Source organism: Lagenorhynchus albirostris, chromosome 9 (genome assembly GCF_949774975.1).
Source record: "Lagenorhynchus albirostris chromosome 9, mLagAlb1.1, whole genome shotgun sequence".
NCBI classification, from domain to species: Eukaryota; Metazoa; Chordata; class Mammalia; order Artiodactyla; family Delphinidae; genus Lagenorhynchus; species Lagenorhynchus albirostris.
The window spans coordinates 95,123,565-95,140,748 of record NC_083103.1 but is presented as its reverse complement, the minus strand read 5'-3'; the positions used below and the strand labels follow the sequence as shown (position 1 = coordinate 95,140,748).

At 46.5% G+C, this 17,184-nt stretch overlaps 2 protein-coding genes across 2 annotated transcripts in view; one reads left to right on the top strand and one right to left on the bottom strand.

Annotated features, from left to right (window-relative positions):
• Window positions 1-7,315, bottom strand: part of CBL (Cbl proto-oncogene) — an 81,198-nt gene extending 73,883 nt beyond the window's left edge. The window contains exon 1 of the mRNA XM_060157977.1: window positions 7,035-7,315. Coding sequence (XP_060013960.1) covers window positions 7,035-7,232 — 198 coding nt within the window. The 5' untranslated portion in view covers window positions 7,233-7,315. The remainder of the gene's footprint in view (window positions 1-7,034) is intronic.
• Window positions 7,316-12,414: 5,099 nt separating this feature from the next.
• On the top strand, window positions 12,415-16,635 carry CCDC153 (coiled-coil domain containing 153). The gene is given in 8 exon segments (XM_060160894.1): window positions 12,415-12,618; window positions 12,921-13,002; window positions 13,425-13,490; window positions 14,024-14,143; window positions 14,643-14,739; window positions 16,138-16,267; window positions 16,532-16,571; window positions 16,574-16,635. Coding segments are annotated over 8 exon segments (801 nt in total).
• The last annotated feature ends 549 nt before the right edge of the window (window positions 16,636-17,184 follow it).

The following is a 17,184-nucleotide window of genomic DNA, read 5'->3' as shown; positions in this document are numbered from 1 at the left end:
AACAGCAGTTCAAGATCCACATAAAAAAACAAAAGTATTAGTTGGGTGGTTTATGTTATTACTTAAACTCTGAATCTGTTTCTTTCTCATAAGACACATTATTTTGAAATTTTTGCTGTATCAGATGTGAAATTGTAAACTGCTCAGCAATATAAGGAATTATTAGAACTTGGTTATCAGTCTTAGTGAGTAAATGCTAAAAAGGCAACAACTTGCTCAAGTCATAAATCTTTCAAGGGCAATGCTATCCATCCAGCCTTCTCGGAGCTGCTTAGAAAAAGGGACTGGAGGGATGGACCCCAAACAGTAGACACTGGTTACCTCTGGAGAGGGCAGTCATTTTGCGGTATGAGAGTAAATGGAGACCTTTACATTTTGTTCTGCATATTTTATGGTTCATAAATTGTTTTTCACAAAGAGTGCTACACCTGTGTACTGCTATTCAAAGTAGCTCTAAGAAAGAAGGAGGCAGGAATTAGTATCCCATCCCCCTCAATGAAGTAGCAGTGAGTTGGCCTCATTTTAAGATTTCTTGTGGTTGATCCCAGAGCAAGAGGGAAGGTCAGTGGTGGCTGTAAGAAGGCACCCAAGGCAGAGGAGTCTGCTAAGCAAGACTCGCCACCCATCCCAAATGTTGCAGAGGGGAGACCCAGGGTCATTGCTGATTTAGGAGTTTCTATGGCAATGACATTCCATCTCCTAGGGCTTGAATCCCCAGTGGGTGTGTACCACCAATACCATCACTGCACCCCTTTCCCCTCCTCCTTTTGGAAGCTGCTGCAGGAAGGAACATTGTGGGGACAGAGCTGAGGCTGGCTTCCAGTGCTCCTGGTTGACTACTCCCACCTATTTCCTTCCAGCACAAAATGTGCTAATCATGAAAACATTTCACAATGACTTGCTTGTTATAATCCCCCTCTTCCAACAAACCTAACGATCAGAATTAATTCTAAGATCAGAATTAGCAACTTCATTGGAAAATGTGATTGAAATTTAGACTCAGTTTTCAAACTAATGCTTAGTCCATTTTTCTTTTAATGCTCTAGGTTAGTTATTAGGGGCGTGATTTTCATAGTATAACATTATCCGTATGTTTGACTATAACATGAACTCCACTGAAAGTGAAGACTTGGGGGCCAATCTGCCCATGTGTATACAGCCAACAAACAACATATTAAAAACAGGTTGTACTACAGCAAGGGTCACCAAAAACTTCAACCAAAGCCATGAAATGAACAGGGCAGATTACGTTCTTCCCTGGCCTAACCCTACTTTTATTCCATATACCCTTCAAAATTTCTATCATGAATCACATGAAATGCTCAGTGAGCTCACATTTCATACGGAACTAGGGAGAATTTTACATCCCTTGGGGGAATTTTTAATAGGCATGAAAACAACACAACCTTTTTGTTTACAATGACTGTATATTACCCTTATAACCAAAAAAGGTAAAACTACTTTTAGTAAATGTTACTTTAATTCAACACTCAAAAAAAAAAAAAAAGATTCCCTACCTGATCCTCCTAATTAATCACATAGAAAATGTGGGAACATGTTTTGATCTCATTTTACTTTGTTAAAATGTTTGCACTTCATTCAGCACGTACTATGTGTTAGGCACAGGAACTGATGTTAAGACAGTCTTGGGACTTCCCTGGTGGCGCAGTGGTTAAGAATCCGCCTGCCAGTGCAGGGGACACATGTTCGAGCCCTGGTCCGGGAAGACCCCACATGCCACGGAGCGACTAAGCCCGTGCGCCACAACTACTGAGCCTGCGCTCTAGAGCCCACGAGCCACCACTGCTGAGTCCGCACACCTAGAGCCCGTGCTCCGCAACAAAGAGAAGCCACCGCAACGAGAAGCCCGCACACCGCAACGAAGAGTAGCCCCCGCTCGCCACCACTAGAGAAAGCCAATGCACAGCAACGAAGAACCAGTGCAGCCAAAAATAAATTTTAAAAAAAGACAAAGCCTTGATCCTGAAGAGCTCTAGTGGAGGGAGAGACAGATGAAATAAAAAGTGGTAAATGCTATCACTTTTTTTTTTAATGAATCCCAATACCTTTATTTTTAATCACAAATTCCTGGGTGACTAAAATTCCTAGAGTTAAAATTAAATTGGGAAGGGGCTGACTACCAGAAAATAAACACCTACTTTATTAATACAATAGCAACAGAAAGGGTTTCCAATTTTTAGAAGAAAAATAACATGAACCAGCACCACCTGGTGGGTGTTACAAGATGAAATGCCCACATTTATTGTACTGAGAGCCCCCCACCGCACTGCAGATGTTTCATCAAGGACAGCTGCCATCAGAGCTGAATGGCATGAATTAAGTGCAATGGGAGAATAACGTGTACAAACTTCCATGATAACCATGCAAAGTAACCAGTCCACATAATTTGAAGAGACACAAACCCTTAACTTAAAAGAAGAGATTTCTTTTAATGGTACTAGTTAAACACCACGTTAACATCATTCAAGAGAACATCTACTTTGCCTGAGTGTGTGAATGGCGGGTGTGAGAGTGTGTGTGTGTGCGTGTGTGAGAATTGCTGTTGTATACCTACACAGGTCACTTTCTGAAAAATGACTTTTGTTATCAAGACTTTGTTGTATACCTGAGAAGTCACTGTATGGAGGAAATAACTAAGCCTTAGAAGGTGGGTAATCCTGGATTCCAAGTCAAGCTCCCCTATTAACTAGGTTACATAACCTCTCTGAGGCTAAGTATGCATAAAATAGGGATGATACCGCCAAAGAACTACTGAAAGAAAGAAATAAGTTTAATGTAATTAAAAATGATTCCCACCCCCATACCTTTTCCTTTCAGAATTCCTTTGGGGCACACAAAGCAGTTTAACGAATATTTACAATGCACTTACTATTGTGTAAGGCCTTGTGACTGGACACTGCAGGAGATAAAGAGATTACAGTTGCTGTCCTCGTGGAGTTTACAATCTTCAGAGGTTAAGATAGAGAAGAAATATGTACATGATGTTTAAACTTAAGAGATCCCATATCACTTTGAACATACAGTCACTTATCACTATAATGTAATCTCCTGGAATATAAGAATTTACACCTAGCACTACTATGCTCCTGATTTAGTGAGCGTGCAAGCATAGGAAGAAAGATAAGAAGAAAGGGAGAAAAGAGTCCAATGAAATACACTGATTCATAAATTCTATTAAGTGCATCTTATTTCCAAAATACAGGAAGTTACTTAAGGTGCTTTTTTTTAGGGCAAGCAGGAGAAGGTAGGTAGCAGAAGGATTATCTTTTTTTTTTTTTTGCGGTACCCGGGCCTCTCACCGTTGTGGCCCCTCCCGCTGCGGAGCACAGGCTCCGATGCGCAGGCTCAGCGGCCATGGCTCACGGGCCCAGCCACTCCACGGCATGCGAGATCTTCCCGGACCGGGGCACGAACCCGCGTCCCCTGCATCGGCAGGCAGACTCTCAACCACTGCGCCACCAGGGAAGCCCGAAGGATTATCTTTTTACAGTGCTTTTTTAAACCCATGCTTTAAAGGAAAGCATTTTTCCCATAAATTATAGTCCATTAAATAAATGAACACCTGGGATTCCCTGGTGGCGCAGTAGTTGAGAGTCCGCCTGCCGATGCAGGGGACACGGGTTCGTGCCCCGGTCCGGGAAGATCCCACATGCCGCGGAGCGGCTGGGCCCGTGAGCCATAGCCGCTGAGCCTGCGCGTCCGGAGCCTGTGCTCCGCAGCGGGAGAGGCCACAGCCGTGAGAGGCCCGCGTACCGTACGGGGGCGGGAAAAAAAAAAAAAAAACGAACACCTTAAGGTTTTACTAACATAAGCTAATTTAAAATAAAAACATAGCATGGACCTAAAATACTGCCAGCATGATGCTCTACTTCAGAGGTGGACAAACTATAGCCTGCAGCCTTTTTTGTACACCTGCAAGATAAGAATGGCTTTTACTTTTTTTTTTTTTTTTTTTTTTTGCTCCACAATGAGAGAAACCACCGCAATGAGAAGCCCACGCATTGCAACAGAGTAGACCCTGCTCGCGGCAACTAGAGAAAGCCCGTGTACAGCAATGAAAACCCAACACAGCCAAAAATAAATAAATAAAATAAATTTATTTAAAAAAAAAAGAATATAGGACTGCATATGTGGCCAGCAATGCCTAAAGTATTTACTATCTGTCCTGTGACAGAAAGTTTGCCAACTCCCAACTCTACTTCATAACGGAATTTTGAGTCTCTACTAAATTAAATACCTTGATACTTCTTCATTTACATTCAAGGCAATTTATATGATTGCTCTCTCCACTCCCCTGCCCTGCTGTCTCTTTACTTACTAACCACTTTCTTCACATACAAGTATCCTCACAAATATTAATTACAATATACCGAGGTGGCAAAAAAAAAACCTAGAGGCTGACCACATCTTCTGTTTAATAGCAAGCATTCTAGCACAAGCATTTTTCCAAGAATGAGTTTAAGTTCTGCAATGGAATAGTAAATTGGGCCTATGTTGACCAGAACCCATGACTTACGCCAACTTCTCCATCCGTATACATCCAATATTGGAGAAGAGGAGACAGTTCCCAGGGCTAAACCAATAAACTGATTAATAATAGGCTGGGATAATATTCACCTAGCTTCAACGACAAGGTTAAAACAGATATGAGATGGTGACTTAGAGCTAAAGTCAATAAATGTGTGGGACATCTATAGGTCTGACACTAAGTTCTTCTCCACTTATATCATATGGCATAAAGTCAAGAAGGGTTAGTGATACATTTAAGGCTTTCAACAATAAAGTGAAAAAAGAGAACATCTATGCTCTAAACAGCAAGAGTAAAAGAGACGGTGCAATCTAACAACACTACAGAATTAGTCAGAAAATCTAGAAAGCAGTATGAACCTACTGGACTAATACATCAGAAAGAACTACTTTCATTTCAGCACAACCAGTAATATGTGATATGGGGCAAAAAGTACTAAAAATCATTTTCCAAAACAAGCAACACAAGAATAAAATATTCCTTTCCCAACGCTAGAATGGAAAAGCTAGAAGCCTACTTTCCTTGAAACTACCGAAACCTGAAAAGCATTGACTCAAAACTGAGAGGTCTTTATACTTCCCAAATAATTAAACATTCTGCAGAAGAAATCATAATTCAATACACACTCTTTAAAGAGATGAATGAGAAAGACTTAAGGGGAAATCTTATTTTAAGGACTACGTTACATAGACTCAAAAGTTTGATTAAAAGTTTATTATTTTTAAGGAGAGGTCTCTAATCAATATGATTTTGATACATCGCATGTTGATACAATGAGAAACTAATTAGAAATGCAAATGTTTTTTCATTCCAGTAGAAACTTTTTAAGTCATTAACTCTAAATCCCTAAAATGCAAACCTACAATCTTCGGCTTTTGAATATATTCCATATATATTTTCAAGGCGTCAATGCATTTAAAATTTCCTTTATGCCTAACTTTCTTTAATGGTTTTATTACAATTTCTAATAATGAAATTAGCATTATAACACCAATATAATCAACATACAAATACTTGTTTATTAATTACCATACCAATTACTTAACATGAGAAAAACCAGCAGTGAAAAAGTAGCTTCTGAAACCACTGGTATGCACTACAGGAGTGCTAACTCATACACGGGACTTATTAAGAATTTATATAGAACATTTATATTTGCCAAGTGCTTCACAGTCACTTTTATTAGCTGTTTCTAGTGCAAAACAATCCATGAAGAACTTTACAGAAGAGGAATCTAGGCCCAGAGAGGCACCAAAGAAAAACAATTTTACTCTGGAGGAAATAACACCATTCTCTTACAAGCTATGCCTGATCCTTCTAATAATCACCTTTCATCTGCAGAATGAATTTTGCAAAAATAAGTTATTAATAAATGTGAAAAATAGCAAGGAAATATTGAATTCTCTGGAACAAACCGTTACGACTGTTTAAACACTTTTAAATACTTGGGACTAACTACTATGTTTCACTATACAGACACAACTATAAGGAAGTAAAATTCTCTCAAATGCCAAACTTAAAGTGGGGTTATTTTTCACACTTGCTAAAAAAAAAAAGAAAAAAAAAAGTAACCAAAGCAGCTCATCTAACAAGTTTAAAGTCAGGTTCCATAATAAGGAGTCAGGTTCTATTACCAAAAAAAGTAGAACCCAACGAAAAGCAGTGTGTGTGTAAGGAGGAAGTTCTGGAAGAAGTCAGAATCTGCTGCCTAACCCGCTCAGTCAACATATCTCTCCTAAAATAATGGTTATGACCAGAACTTGTGGTTTAATCAGTGCATATCTATCTCAGCACCAGCAATGGATCCCATTCAATGTTTTGGAGGAGAAAAACTTGAGCCAGCGCTAGATGTGGAGGAAAGTTCCTTCCTTGGCTCATTTAAACACCCCCCATTTATTTTCTCTTGGTGTTGCATCTTAATGAGAAGAAAAAAAACAGAAACAAAAACTATACGCTCACCTAGAGCGCAGTTTGCCTGCGGAGTTGTCAGGACCCCAGGTCTCTCAACCAGAGCCCGTAAACCTAATTCCCTAGTTAGAGCTCATCCAGCTAACAGTCCCAGCCGGTAAATCAAGCGCTCTTCCTCACCCCCTCCCTCCTATTTCCCGGGGCCAATTCCGTGACCCACATCCCTACACCCTACACAGAGCCGCAAACTCTGCACCCCCATTATACTTCCTCCCTGGTGGCTCCCCAGTTACCCTTCACCCCAGCCGCCACCCCATCTTTGTCTCGCAACCCCAAACACACATCTCAACGTTCCCTCACTCCCAACCGCAGCCCTTCCCCCACCGCCGACCCCCATCCTCCAGGTCTCCCCACCCCCATATTCCCCACCCCTGCGCCCCGTCACCCCAGCTCCTCGCCTCCCCAGCCTCGCATGACCCGTCCCCTCCCCCAGCTTCCTCTGTCCCTTCCTTCCCGTCCCTCGGCCCCTCCGCCCACGCCCACCCCTGCTCCCGCGGGTCCTCTGCAGGCCTTTCACCTTGTCCATGAGCTTCCAGCACTTCTCCACCATCTTCTTGTCCACGGTCCCCGGAGGGTGGGGGCTGAGGTGGTGGTGGTGGTGGTGGTGGTGCGGCTGGAAGGCGTCCTTCATGAGCCCGATCAGGCCTCCCGAGCCCGAACCCCCGGAGCCGCCGCCGCCCCCGGCCCCAGAGCTCTTTTTCACATTGCCGGCCATAGCCCGGGGAGGGTTAGGGGCCCAGCCGCGTCCGCCGGCTCCGCTTGGCTGCAAGTGAGGGAAAGAAGGAGGGCGTGAAGGAGGGGCCTCTCCCGGCCGCCGCCGTCACAGCCGCCGGCCGTCCGGGCGGAGGGAGGGGCGGTCGCGGGGAGGGGAGTGGGCGGCGCCGGGAGCGTGGGTCCGCGCGGGCGCGCCCCTTCAGAGAGCGCGAGCCCGGGGGAGGGAGGAGCGCGCGGAGCCGGCGGCCGCGTCGGGACTGGGGAGCGACCCCTCCTGCGCCATCCCTTTCCGAGCCACAGCTCCCGGAAAGCTGCGGCCAAGTTTCCGCGCCGTCTCCCCCGCCCCTACCGCGAGGTGGGGGACGCTGCCCAGGCAGAACCTTCGCGCTGCGCCCCCTGCTGGAGGAGCGGGGAAAGGGCGGGGCGGGGTCTAACGTGGAGCCTGCGCACTAGGCAGAAGCCGAGCCCTCCGTGTTCCTTGTGGGTTGTGGGATGACCCTCCTGGAGGCGGTCATTGGGCTATTTAAATTAAGACAGGTGGCCATAGAAAGAATCTGAACTTCAAGTCTTTACCCCACACCTGACAAATGAGGAAATTGAACTTAAAGCTGTTTGCTTCTTAACACTGTGGGAGAAAAAGGGAAATTTTTCCCCACTCCTTAGTGTTTTAAACTAGTTAAGTCAGGACCAAGGACAGGAATGTGAATGCTGCAGATTGTTGCATCCTGATTAGACCCCAGAAAGGCTTGAGACACTTAGGCCTCGAGCTCTTCTTCCAGGCCCTTTGACCCTTCTGAAAACAAAACACTTACCCCTTTTTTTGCTTTGAACACAAGTTCCTTTTCTGGAAATTGAATATGTACCTAAGATTCCCCTGCGCAGCACACTGCACCACAGGGGGCACTGCCAGCATCAAGCCCTGACCACGGAAACCTTGAGCTTCAAGCCCTGGCCTGAGGAGTCCTCGCTCCTCCCAGGGAACAGTAATGCGGTTCCCAGTCACTTCCACTTTTCTAGTCTCAAAGTTCCTTTGAAAACTTTGAAAAAAAGAACCTCTCTCCCAAAGAAGGAAGTGCCCTGCCCCAATTTGCTAATTCTGAGCCTCTGCTTTGGGAGTATGCAGGCCCTGGTGTCTCAATAAGTACTCACTTCCTCCTTAGATTCCCCACCTAGCTCTTCTACAAAGCTCTTGACTGATTAGGGAATTAAGCTTATCAAACAGTCGTGTAAGAGGGGAAAAAATATCCTTGTCTGTAATTCAGTGGCCTGTATCTAAGATTGATTGCAGAGTCAAAATTATTATTTCCTCTCAGTAGAATTTCCATTAGTCAATTCCTACCTAGAAAGAGTTAAAACGTCTAAAGAAAACATATAGGCAAAGCTCTTAGATAATTGTCAAAACTTCCCATCCCTAGTGCATCCACCCTTAGTTGCAGGCTCTCCTTCCCTCTCCCTTGGTCTATTGAAACCTTTTCCTCACTGATTTCCCTGCCACCTCCAATCCATGCTGCCACCAGACCAGTGTTCCTAACGTATAGGTCTGACAGCATAAAACAAAACAAAACAAAACAAAACACTTTAAACACTCCCCATTGCCTCCTGAATGAAATTAACAGTTATGATCTAACTCCAAACTACCTTGCAGTTTTGTACTACTCCAGTACATATATCCCATGCTGGGTGACTCACCAACTCACAAAATACCACAATTCTTTCTTTTTTCATCACTATTACTCAGAGCATTCCCTCTGCCTAAAGAGTGCTACTAAAGTCCAATCCATTTTTTTATACTCAACTCAAATATTGTCCTCCTTACCAGACAGTCATCCTCTAAATTTCCATAACCATCTATTTCTCACCTGCCACACATTAATTTATGCTATATTGTCTTATCGACTTTGGTCTTCCACAGTACCTAGCACACTATAGACATGCAAGGGTACTTTTTCCCCTCGTAGTCAAATCCTAAATTTTATGGAATATAGCTTAAGAAATTAACCCTTGGAGCTGTGTATGAGCTTGTAGGTCATCTTCACAATGTACATCATCATTGTATATCTCTGGCTTGGTTTAAGGCTTCCAATTTGCATTATGTTCAGTATGGTCTGTATAGAATGGAATTGTAAAATTTGCACTCTTTTTCTGCTGTAGTAAGCCATATTTCTTTTTTATTTATTTATCTATTTATTTATTTTTGGCTGCGTTGGGTCTTTGTTGTTGCGCACGGACTTTAGATGGGGCGAGCAGGTGCTACTCTTCGTCGTGGTGCGCAGGCTTCTCATTGTGGTGGCTTCTCTGGTTGCGGAGCACGGGCTCTAGGCACATGGACTTCAGTAGTTGTGGCACGTGGGCTCAGTAGTTGTGACTCGCGGGCACTGGAGCGCAGGCTCAGTAGTTGTGGCGCACGGGCTTAGTTGCTCCGCGGCATGTGGGATCTTCCTGGCCAGGGCTTGAACCCGTGTCCCCTGCTTTGGAAGGCAGATTCTTAACCACTGCGCTACCAGGGAAGTCCCATTTTTCTTTTAATATATGATGACCTATATTTGTCTCACATTTGAATGAAGTAGAGAGGGTGACGCTTCTCTCCTCTGTATCTCTTTAAAACCCCCAGAAGGGATCCTATTCAAAGGAAGACAGAGTTGTGCTGAAATGATCGTTCCTGTTTTCACTTATGAACTGAGGTTAATGAAGAAAGAAAGAAAGATTGGCCTTTCTTTCACAATTTTCACTTGGCTTGTTTTCATAATGTGCTGGAGGTTGAATTGTTGATCACAATGTCATTCTCATTCCTGGATTATTCTACAGCTGGCTCAGTTTGTATCACATCATGTGACCTGTGGCAATTTTCTTATTCCATTTCACCTTCGCCCCAAACCACATCCTCTCTGCACCTGAAAGTCGGTTGACTGAATATATTTGAAAACTAAATGCTTTTCTGAGACACGATATGTTGTTTATACTCTGTAATTTCTGTCCTCAATATGGGACTCCGTGCATCAGCACAACAGAGACACTAATTATTCTATTCAAAAGTCCTCAAACAGGCTTCTGGATGAAGGGAAGGACCAGGACAGGAACCTCTACTGCATTCCTACTCAGGGAGAGAGGGTTCTGGGGGGAGGGGGGGAATAAATGAAAAACATGCTTCAAGATTAGAAGAAAAATCTCCGATTTGGGAGATGTGCCCAAGGTTATCTGACACTGAGGTACAGGAACAGTAAGCAACGGGAAGGACAAGGCCGCTTCTTCTCTTTACTCTGTAAAATGTCCCCGGGGTCAGAGAGGTACCCTGCAGCCACGAAGGTGACAAATAAATATCATCAGCCTCTGCCTGAATCTGCCTGCTCCCTAGAGGAAGGATTTTTTTCCCCCAGATCTCACGGCTATTTCTTCAGATCTGTTCCTGACAACAGGCAATTGACCAAAAATGACCAAAAAATGTTGAGGAAGACAGAGATAGAAATATCTAAAGAAAGAGTCTGCAGTTCCCTTAATCCGCAAGGGGAAAAGCCCTGAAGTTTCTGCTGTTTTCATTCTAGCCAGTATGGTGTCCAGAGATCCCAGTGACAGACAGACAACAAGGCTCCCAATAGCACAGGGCTGGAGAGAGGGGGTGGGGGACGAGGGCTGCTGACCAGGGCAAACCACTCGTCATTGTCCCTTCCCCAGATTTATTTTTCCAACTCTTCATGACTCCAGCAAGAAGCATCCCTAAGTGGGGGGCAACCCCCCAACATTGCTCAGTAAATAATTTAAATAGAAAAACGCAGAAGGGCTTCCCTGGTGGCGCAGTGGTTGGGAGTCCGCCTGCCAATGCAGGGGACACGGGTTCGTGTCCCGGTCCGGGAAGATCCCACATGCCGTGGAGTGGCTGGGCCCGTGAGCCATGGCCGCTGAGCCTGCACGTCTGGAGCCTGTGCTCCGCAACGGGAGAGACCACAACAGTGAGAGGCCCGCGTACCACAAAAAAAAAAAAAAAAAAAAAAAAAAAAAGGCAGTAAATGGGCTTCCCTGGTGGCGCAGTGGTTGAGAGTCCGCTTGCCGATGCAGGGTACACGGGTTCGTGCCCCGGTCCGGGAAGATCCCACATGCCGCGGAGCGGCTGGGCCCGTGAGCCATGGCCGCTGAGCCTGCGCGTCCGGAGCCTGTGCTCCGCAGCAGCGGGAGAGGCCACAACAGTGAGAGGCCCGCGTACCGGAAAAAAAAAAAAAAGAAAGAAAGAAAAACGCAGGAGACTCAGTAGAAGGTCAAGTAAGTCCACTAGAGGGAGCCCCAACCAACTCAGTACTGCAGAGAGCCAAGCAAGGTATTTTCTCAGCACCTGTCTGAAAGTCAACCACAGACAGGAATACGGGAAAAGAAGCAATACATTAAGTCACAATGAGAGAAGATAGTCCTGTAAATACCCAGGGGAAATCCAGGCCTTTCAAGATTTACAAAATCAAAGATTTCTTTTTTATTTTTTGGCCGCACGCTGTGGCTTGCAGGATCTTATTTCCCCAACCAGGGATCGAACCTGTGCCCCTTGCAGGGGAAGCGCAGAGTCCTAACCACTGGACAGCCAGGGAATTCCCCAAAATCAAATATTTCAAGACCAGGAAACTGAGGCTGAGCAAGTTTAAATGGCTTGCTCAAGTTTACATATCCAGACGGAGGGGAAAAGAACTCACAGCTCCTATCTCTAACCAGTGCCCTTTCTTCTCCATTTGCATCTCTCTATGTCAACACCCTGGGGTCCTGGGTCTACCTCTCCTCTGCGTCTCATTTCTCTGAAAGGGGAAACTCTCTCAACCACCTTCTTCTGCACTTCTTTCCTTCATACACCACAGAGTGCCTTCCTGAAGGAGAGCTTCAGTTTTAAACCTAAGAATGTCATTTTGCTGATGAGACCTTGGGATGTGTAAATTGCCCAAAATGGCTACTGTCAGTCCTTTTCCTCTGTATCAGCACAACAGCATTATTTCAGATGTGTAAATCTGTAATTTGTAAGTCTCCAAATTGCAGGCTGTGCTACAGAGAAGTGAATCATAGATGATCGGCTCCAAAGCCCTTTCTCCTCAAACTACACTTAGGATTTGGGGATAAGGAGAGTATTGGCCCTCTGAGACCTTGGTATTTTAAGCTTTGTATTTAGTCCCTTCTACCTTCCTATGAACACCATGTTTCCCAGTTGCCCGGACAACATGCCGCCTCCAGAAACCCAACCTTCCAGTTCTCAGTCCCGCCCCGGACAGAAATTTGCCACTCTGGATTGGTTCCCAGAACCCAGTCTCCTCCTCTGGCTCCTAGATCGTTGGGCCTTTTCTCTGCCCCTCCTCGTGAGTGGGTCACACCACAGGGAGACACGACAGAGGCAAGAGAGGGTCTTGCAGAAAGGAAGAGGCAGGGTAAGGATGATGGGAAGAGGGAAGGGGACCAGGTACTGAGCTTTGTTTTCTCTGAAAGAGGATTGAGAGGAATGATTTCTGTACTCAGAACCTGACCGATAGAGAGAAACAACTCCATCCTTCCCAGTGGCCTCAGCCTTGCCTAAGTTTCCAAGGAAACCAAGAACAGAAGCTTCTGAAAAGTATAAGAGACAGAGTTGGAGACTAGAACACTAATTCTCCTGAGACTCCTGGTTCAGTCTAGGGGTCAGGTAAGCATCTCCATTGTCCAGACCTAAATACGAGTCCCCTCTCTCCCCCAGGACAGCAAGGAAATACGACCTAAGACCAAAGAGAAAGGGACAAAACCTGGGACACAGAAGAAGAAAAGGAATGCAGCTGTTGGTGAGTCAGGCTGGGTGGAGGTGAGTGCCCCCTGCTTCTCCACGTTCTGGCTCAGAGACCGAGCAGAGGTCCTCCAGAGAGAACTCAGCCCTCTGCCCGATAAGACGGAGCTGTCTTGACCCTCCTCCTTCGTATCTGCATCCAGATTCCATGGAGCTGGGGAAGTGGGAAAATCAGCACCCATGCCCATCTGAGCCCCCTCTGGCTCTGTGCCTTCCTTATGTATTCATTACACATCTTTTGAGTACCTGCTATGTGCTGGGCAGTGAACTCATTAGACTTTGCCATCAGAGATCCCTCATTTAGTGGTCCTGAGATCTCCTGCAAAAAAAAAAAAGTCCAGGGTGTGGGATGAGGATGGGAGGGGAGTAGGTAAGGCTGAGATCCTGACAAGCTGAGGCTCTGCCATCTTGCCAGGGCAGATGTGGAGACTGAATCCATACACAGGCTGGCACTGCTGGAAAAGGAGATGCTCCAAGACCACTTGGGTAAGAAGAGTGGAAGTTCTGGGGGCAATAGAGGTGGGACAATGGGCATTTCTGTATCCCTGGGAGCTTGAAGGGTTGGAGCTACGGTAGAGGGCTGAGCTGATCTCTAACCATCCCCTAGTGGAAAAAGATTGTCAAGAGTTGGTTGTGAGGAAACGGTGGGTAGTAAGGGCTGATAAAGGCAGCTATATTTTTCTTAATTTTTTGTCCGCACCACGTGGAATGAGGGTTCCCCGACCAGGGATCGAACCCTCACCCCCTGCGGTAGAAGCATGGAGTCCCAATCGTTGGGCTGCCAGGGAAGTCCCAAGGCAGTTATCTTTCATAGCCAGAACACAGAGGGAGTTTGTGGTTCTTAGTAACGAAGAGCCTGTAGGATTCTAGGGGGGAAAAATACAAACACCAGAATCACAATGAGAGACTGGCAGCCTGCTGCCAGGTTTCCAAAGGTGGGCAGAGTCCATCAAGGCCATCAGGGCTGATTTAGTGGGGTCCCCAGCCAGTCCTGAGGGCTGCTCTGGGACTGTTCACAGCTCTGTGGAGGGATGAGGCCTGCCAAGCCAAGGCTTCTGAAGACAAGCTGAAGCAGAGGATACAAGAACTGGAGGCTGAACTGGAGGGGGCCTGGAGTGAAGGGAAGGCCATATATGCAGGTGTGCAGTTGATTAAGCAGGTGGGCAGGAGACAGGGGCCTGGAAGATGACACCCAAGAGGGCCAGAGGTTGCTGGGTAGGGAGACAAGGAGGACTCACATCTGCCATGCCTAGTCTCAGCCTTCCCAGCACACACAAGAATACTGAAGGAACCAAACAAAGGCCTCTGGGATCTTGGGCAGGGACCTTCCATGATGGCCCATGCCACACGCTTGATGCTGTGTGGGTTACAATACGCAGCCACAGCCTTTATCTCATTCATCCTGTGGGACTGAATGGAGAGAAGGGCCTGAATCCCCATCCTGAGTGGCAGGGGGAAGGGGACCTTGTTTCCTAGCTCCTTCCCCAGCTTCTCAGAATCACCCCAAGAAGAACCAAAAGGGCTTTATGTATCTGCCCCACTGGACCAAGCAGAGCCCTCCCTACTCACAACTTCCCATCCTTTCTCCATCCCTCTGTCCCCACCTGGGTCCCTGGCCACCCACCATCCCCACCACAGACATGAGTCGTCAGTGCTGCACCCTGCAGGAGGTGATGGAGCCCCACAGCAGGCAGCTGGAGGAGGAAGTGAGGGGCCTTCGGGCGCAGTTAGATCAGCTTCCCCACCCTCGAAGACCTTTCTCTCGGAGGATCACTGCTGCTGCCCAGACTGAAGAGGTGGATTTAGGATGTTTCTTCTCTAGAAGACTGCAATCTAAGCTCTCATATTGCTTTCCCCACTGACCTTCCCACCATTGAGAATCGCAGCAGACGGTTCAGGACAGCAAAAAAAAAAAATCTTAAGCTATAAGAAGAAGACCTTGGTCTTCCCTGGTGGCGCAGTGGTTGAGAATCTGCCTGCTAGCGCGGGGGATGTGGGTTTGAGCCCTGGTCTGGGAGGATCCCACATGCCGCGGAGCCACTAGGCCCGTGAGCCACAACTACTGAGCCTGCACGTCTGGAGCCTGTGCTCCGCAGCAAGAGAGGCCACGATAGTGAGAGGCCCACGCACTGCGGTGTAGAGTGGCCCCCACTTGCCACAACTAGAGAAAAAGCCCTCACACAGAAATGAAGACCCAACACAGCCATAAATAAATAAATAAATTTAGAAAAAAAAAAGAAGAAGACCTAAGTCTCTCGCCCCATTTCCCTCTCTCAGTGGTGTCTCCAAATCCAGTTCTCACTCCCCACCGCCGCCATGTCTCCCATCAGCAAAACATATTTCCGCTCAGTTTGGCTGATTTTTATAATGAAACCAAGCTTAAATGAAACTGTTTAACTACTTATTTCCTTATCTTCAAGGCCTAATGCATGGTAGGTCCTAAATAACTATTTGCTAATAAATGAGAGAGCTTCTAAATAAGCATATACATGTGTGTGTGTGTGTGTGTGTGTGTGTGTGTGTGTATATATATATATATATATAAGCTTTTGTTCTCTTCCATCTTGGTAACAGGATAGAGTTGAAAAGTTTTAGCATGGTGCACAGATTTTCCACAATTTTGGCCTCAAATTTTCTTATCCTAAAATAGCTTTATTTTAGCTATAGATATCCAAGAGCTGCTTATCTGCCATGCAGGCCCTGAGCCCCTTTCCTAATCTTTGCCTTATCTCAAATTTAAATGCAGTCAGCATTTATGAAGCACTTCCTGCCTACTCGGTGCTTTCCCATACATTATCACATTTAACTCTCACAACAAGCCTGTGAAGTATGGGTCATTTTCTCTATAAAGATGAAGAAACTGAGTCTCAGAGAGAGAGATGTCAGACATTACACAAGTAGTAAATGACAACCAGATTTGGGACTCAGATCTCTTGTCCCAAGCCCACTCTCTCTACTCTACCTTAATGGTATATTTCAGCTCTTTATAGGAACTATGGGAAAGTTGATGGCTCTGGGGAAGTCTGGAATGATCCCACTCAAGTTCTGCTCTTTGGGTCCCTTTGGAGACTCTGTTCAAGGGTAGAGTGTCACCGTCCTGTCGTCTTTCATCCTTCTGCCCCCGTCCCCAGAGATGTGCCAAAGGGAGGCTGAGGGCTACACAGAGAGAGGCCTTGCAGGCCCTTGGAGAGTGGGACCGAACTCTGGCTCAGCTTCGGGCCCACGTGGCAGACATGGAGGCCAAATACGAGGAAATCTTACATGTAAGCCCTACCGTCTGAAGGCCAGCCATCCCAGTGCCCAGCACCCCCCCAAAAATCCCAGCTAATGTGACAATGACAGGCCAGGGGGAAGGAAAAGAAGCATTCTGTAGGGAACTCTGCTCTATCCTCAGGGGATACAACCATGCCTACCCACTAAGAATAAGAGCTTTGAGAAAACACTGTCCAGGAAAGCTTACAGACCAACCTGGGACACCCCTCAGCCAGCCCTCTCCCTTCCTGAGATCCGAAGCTTGGTGTCTGCAGGACAGCCTGGACTGGCTCTCGGCCAAACTGAGAGCCGTCAAGCCGTCCACGCCCGGCACAAGGAGCAGCTCCGCCAGTTTGGACTCAACCCCCTGGATCTTTGACTGTGAGCCTCTAGTCTCTGGGGCCCTCTGAGGCCCCAGCAATAAAGCTGTCTGTATGTAGAACTCAACAGGACCGTGGGCTGTGATTTTGGGCAGAGAGGAGTGCCCCTCATAGGAACATCTCAGTTCTGGGCTGACCCATTACCCTGAAGACTGAATAAGAAGAGAGAAATTTGACAAGGTCTCAACTTCTCTCCTAGAGAAACTGGGTCCCACCCCTTGAGCCTGAGGCCCTTTTGGTCACCCTACCCCCACCAACACAAACAAAGGCAGCCAGATTTGTGGGGAAAGGCCATTTCTATAATAGACCAACAGTAACCAGGCACCAGCTCCCACAATCCTAAGGTGCCCACAGAGGGAAGGTGCAGCCGGTCTCCAAGTTCCTGCAATATACCCAACAGTCCTGGAGTCATGCTTAGGGCAAATTCCAGGTGGCTTCAATCCTAGCCGGTCCCACAGCCCGCCGGGAAAGGGAAAACTCTGTTTCTTCTCTATTTTACTACAACGTTCTCAGTTCTACTTCATTTCTGGTGAAACGTGGAGGAGGGA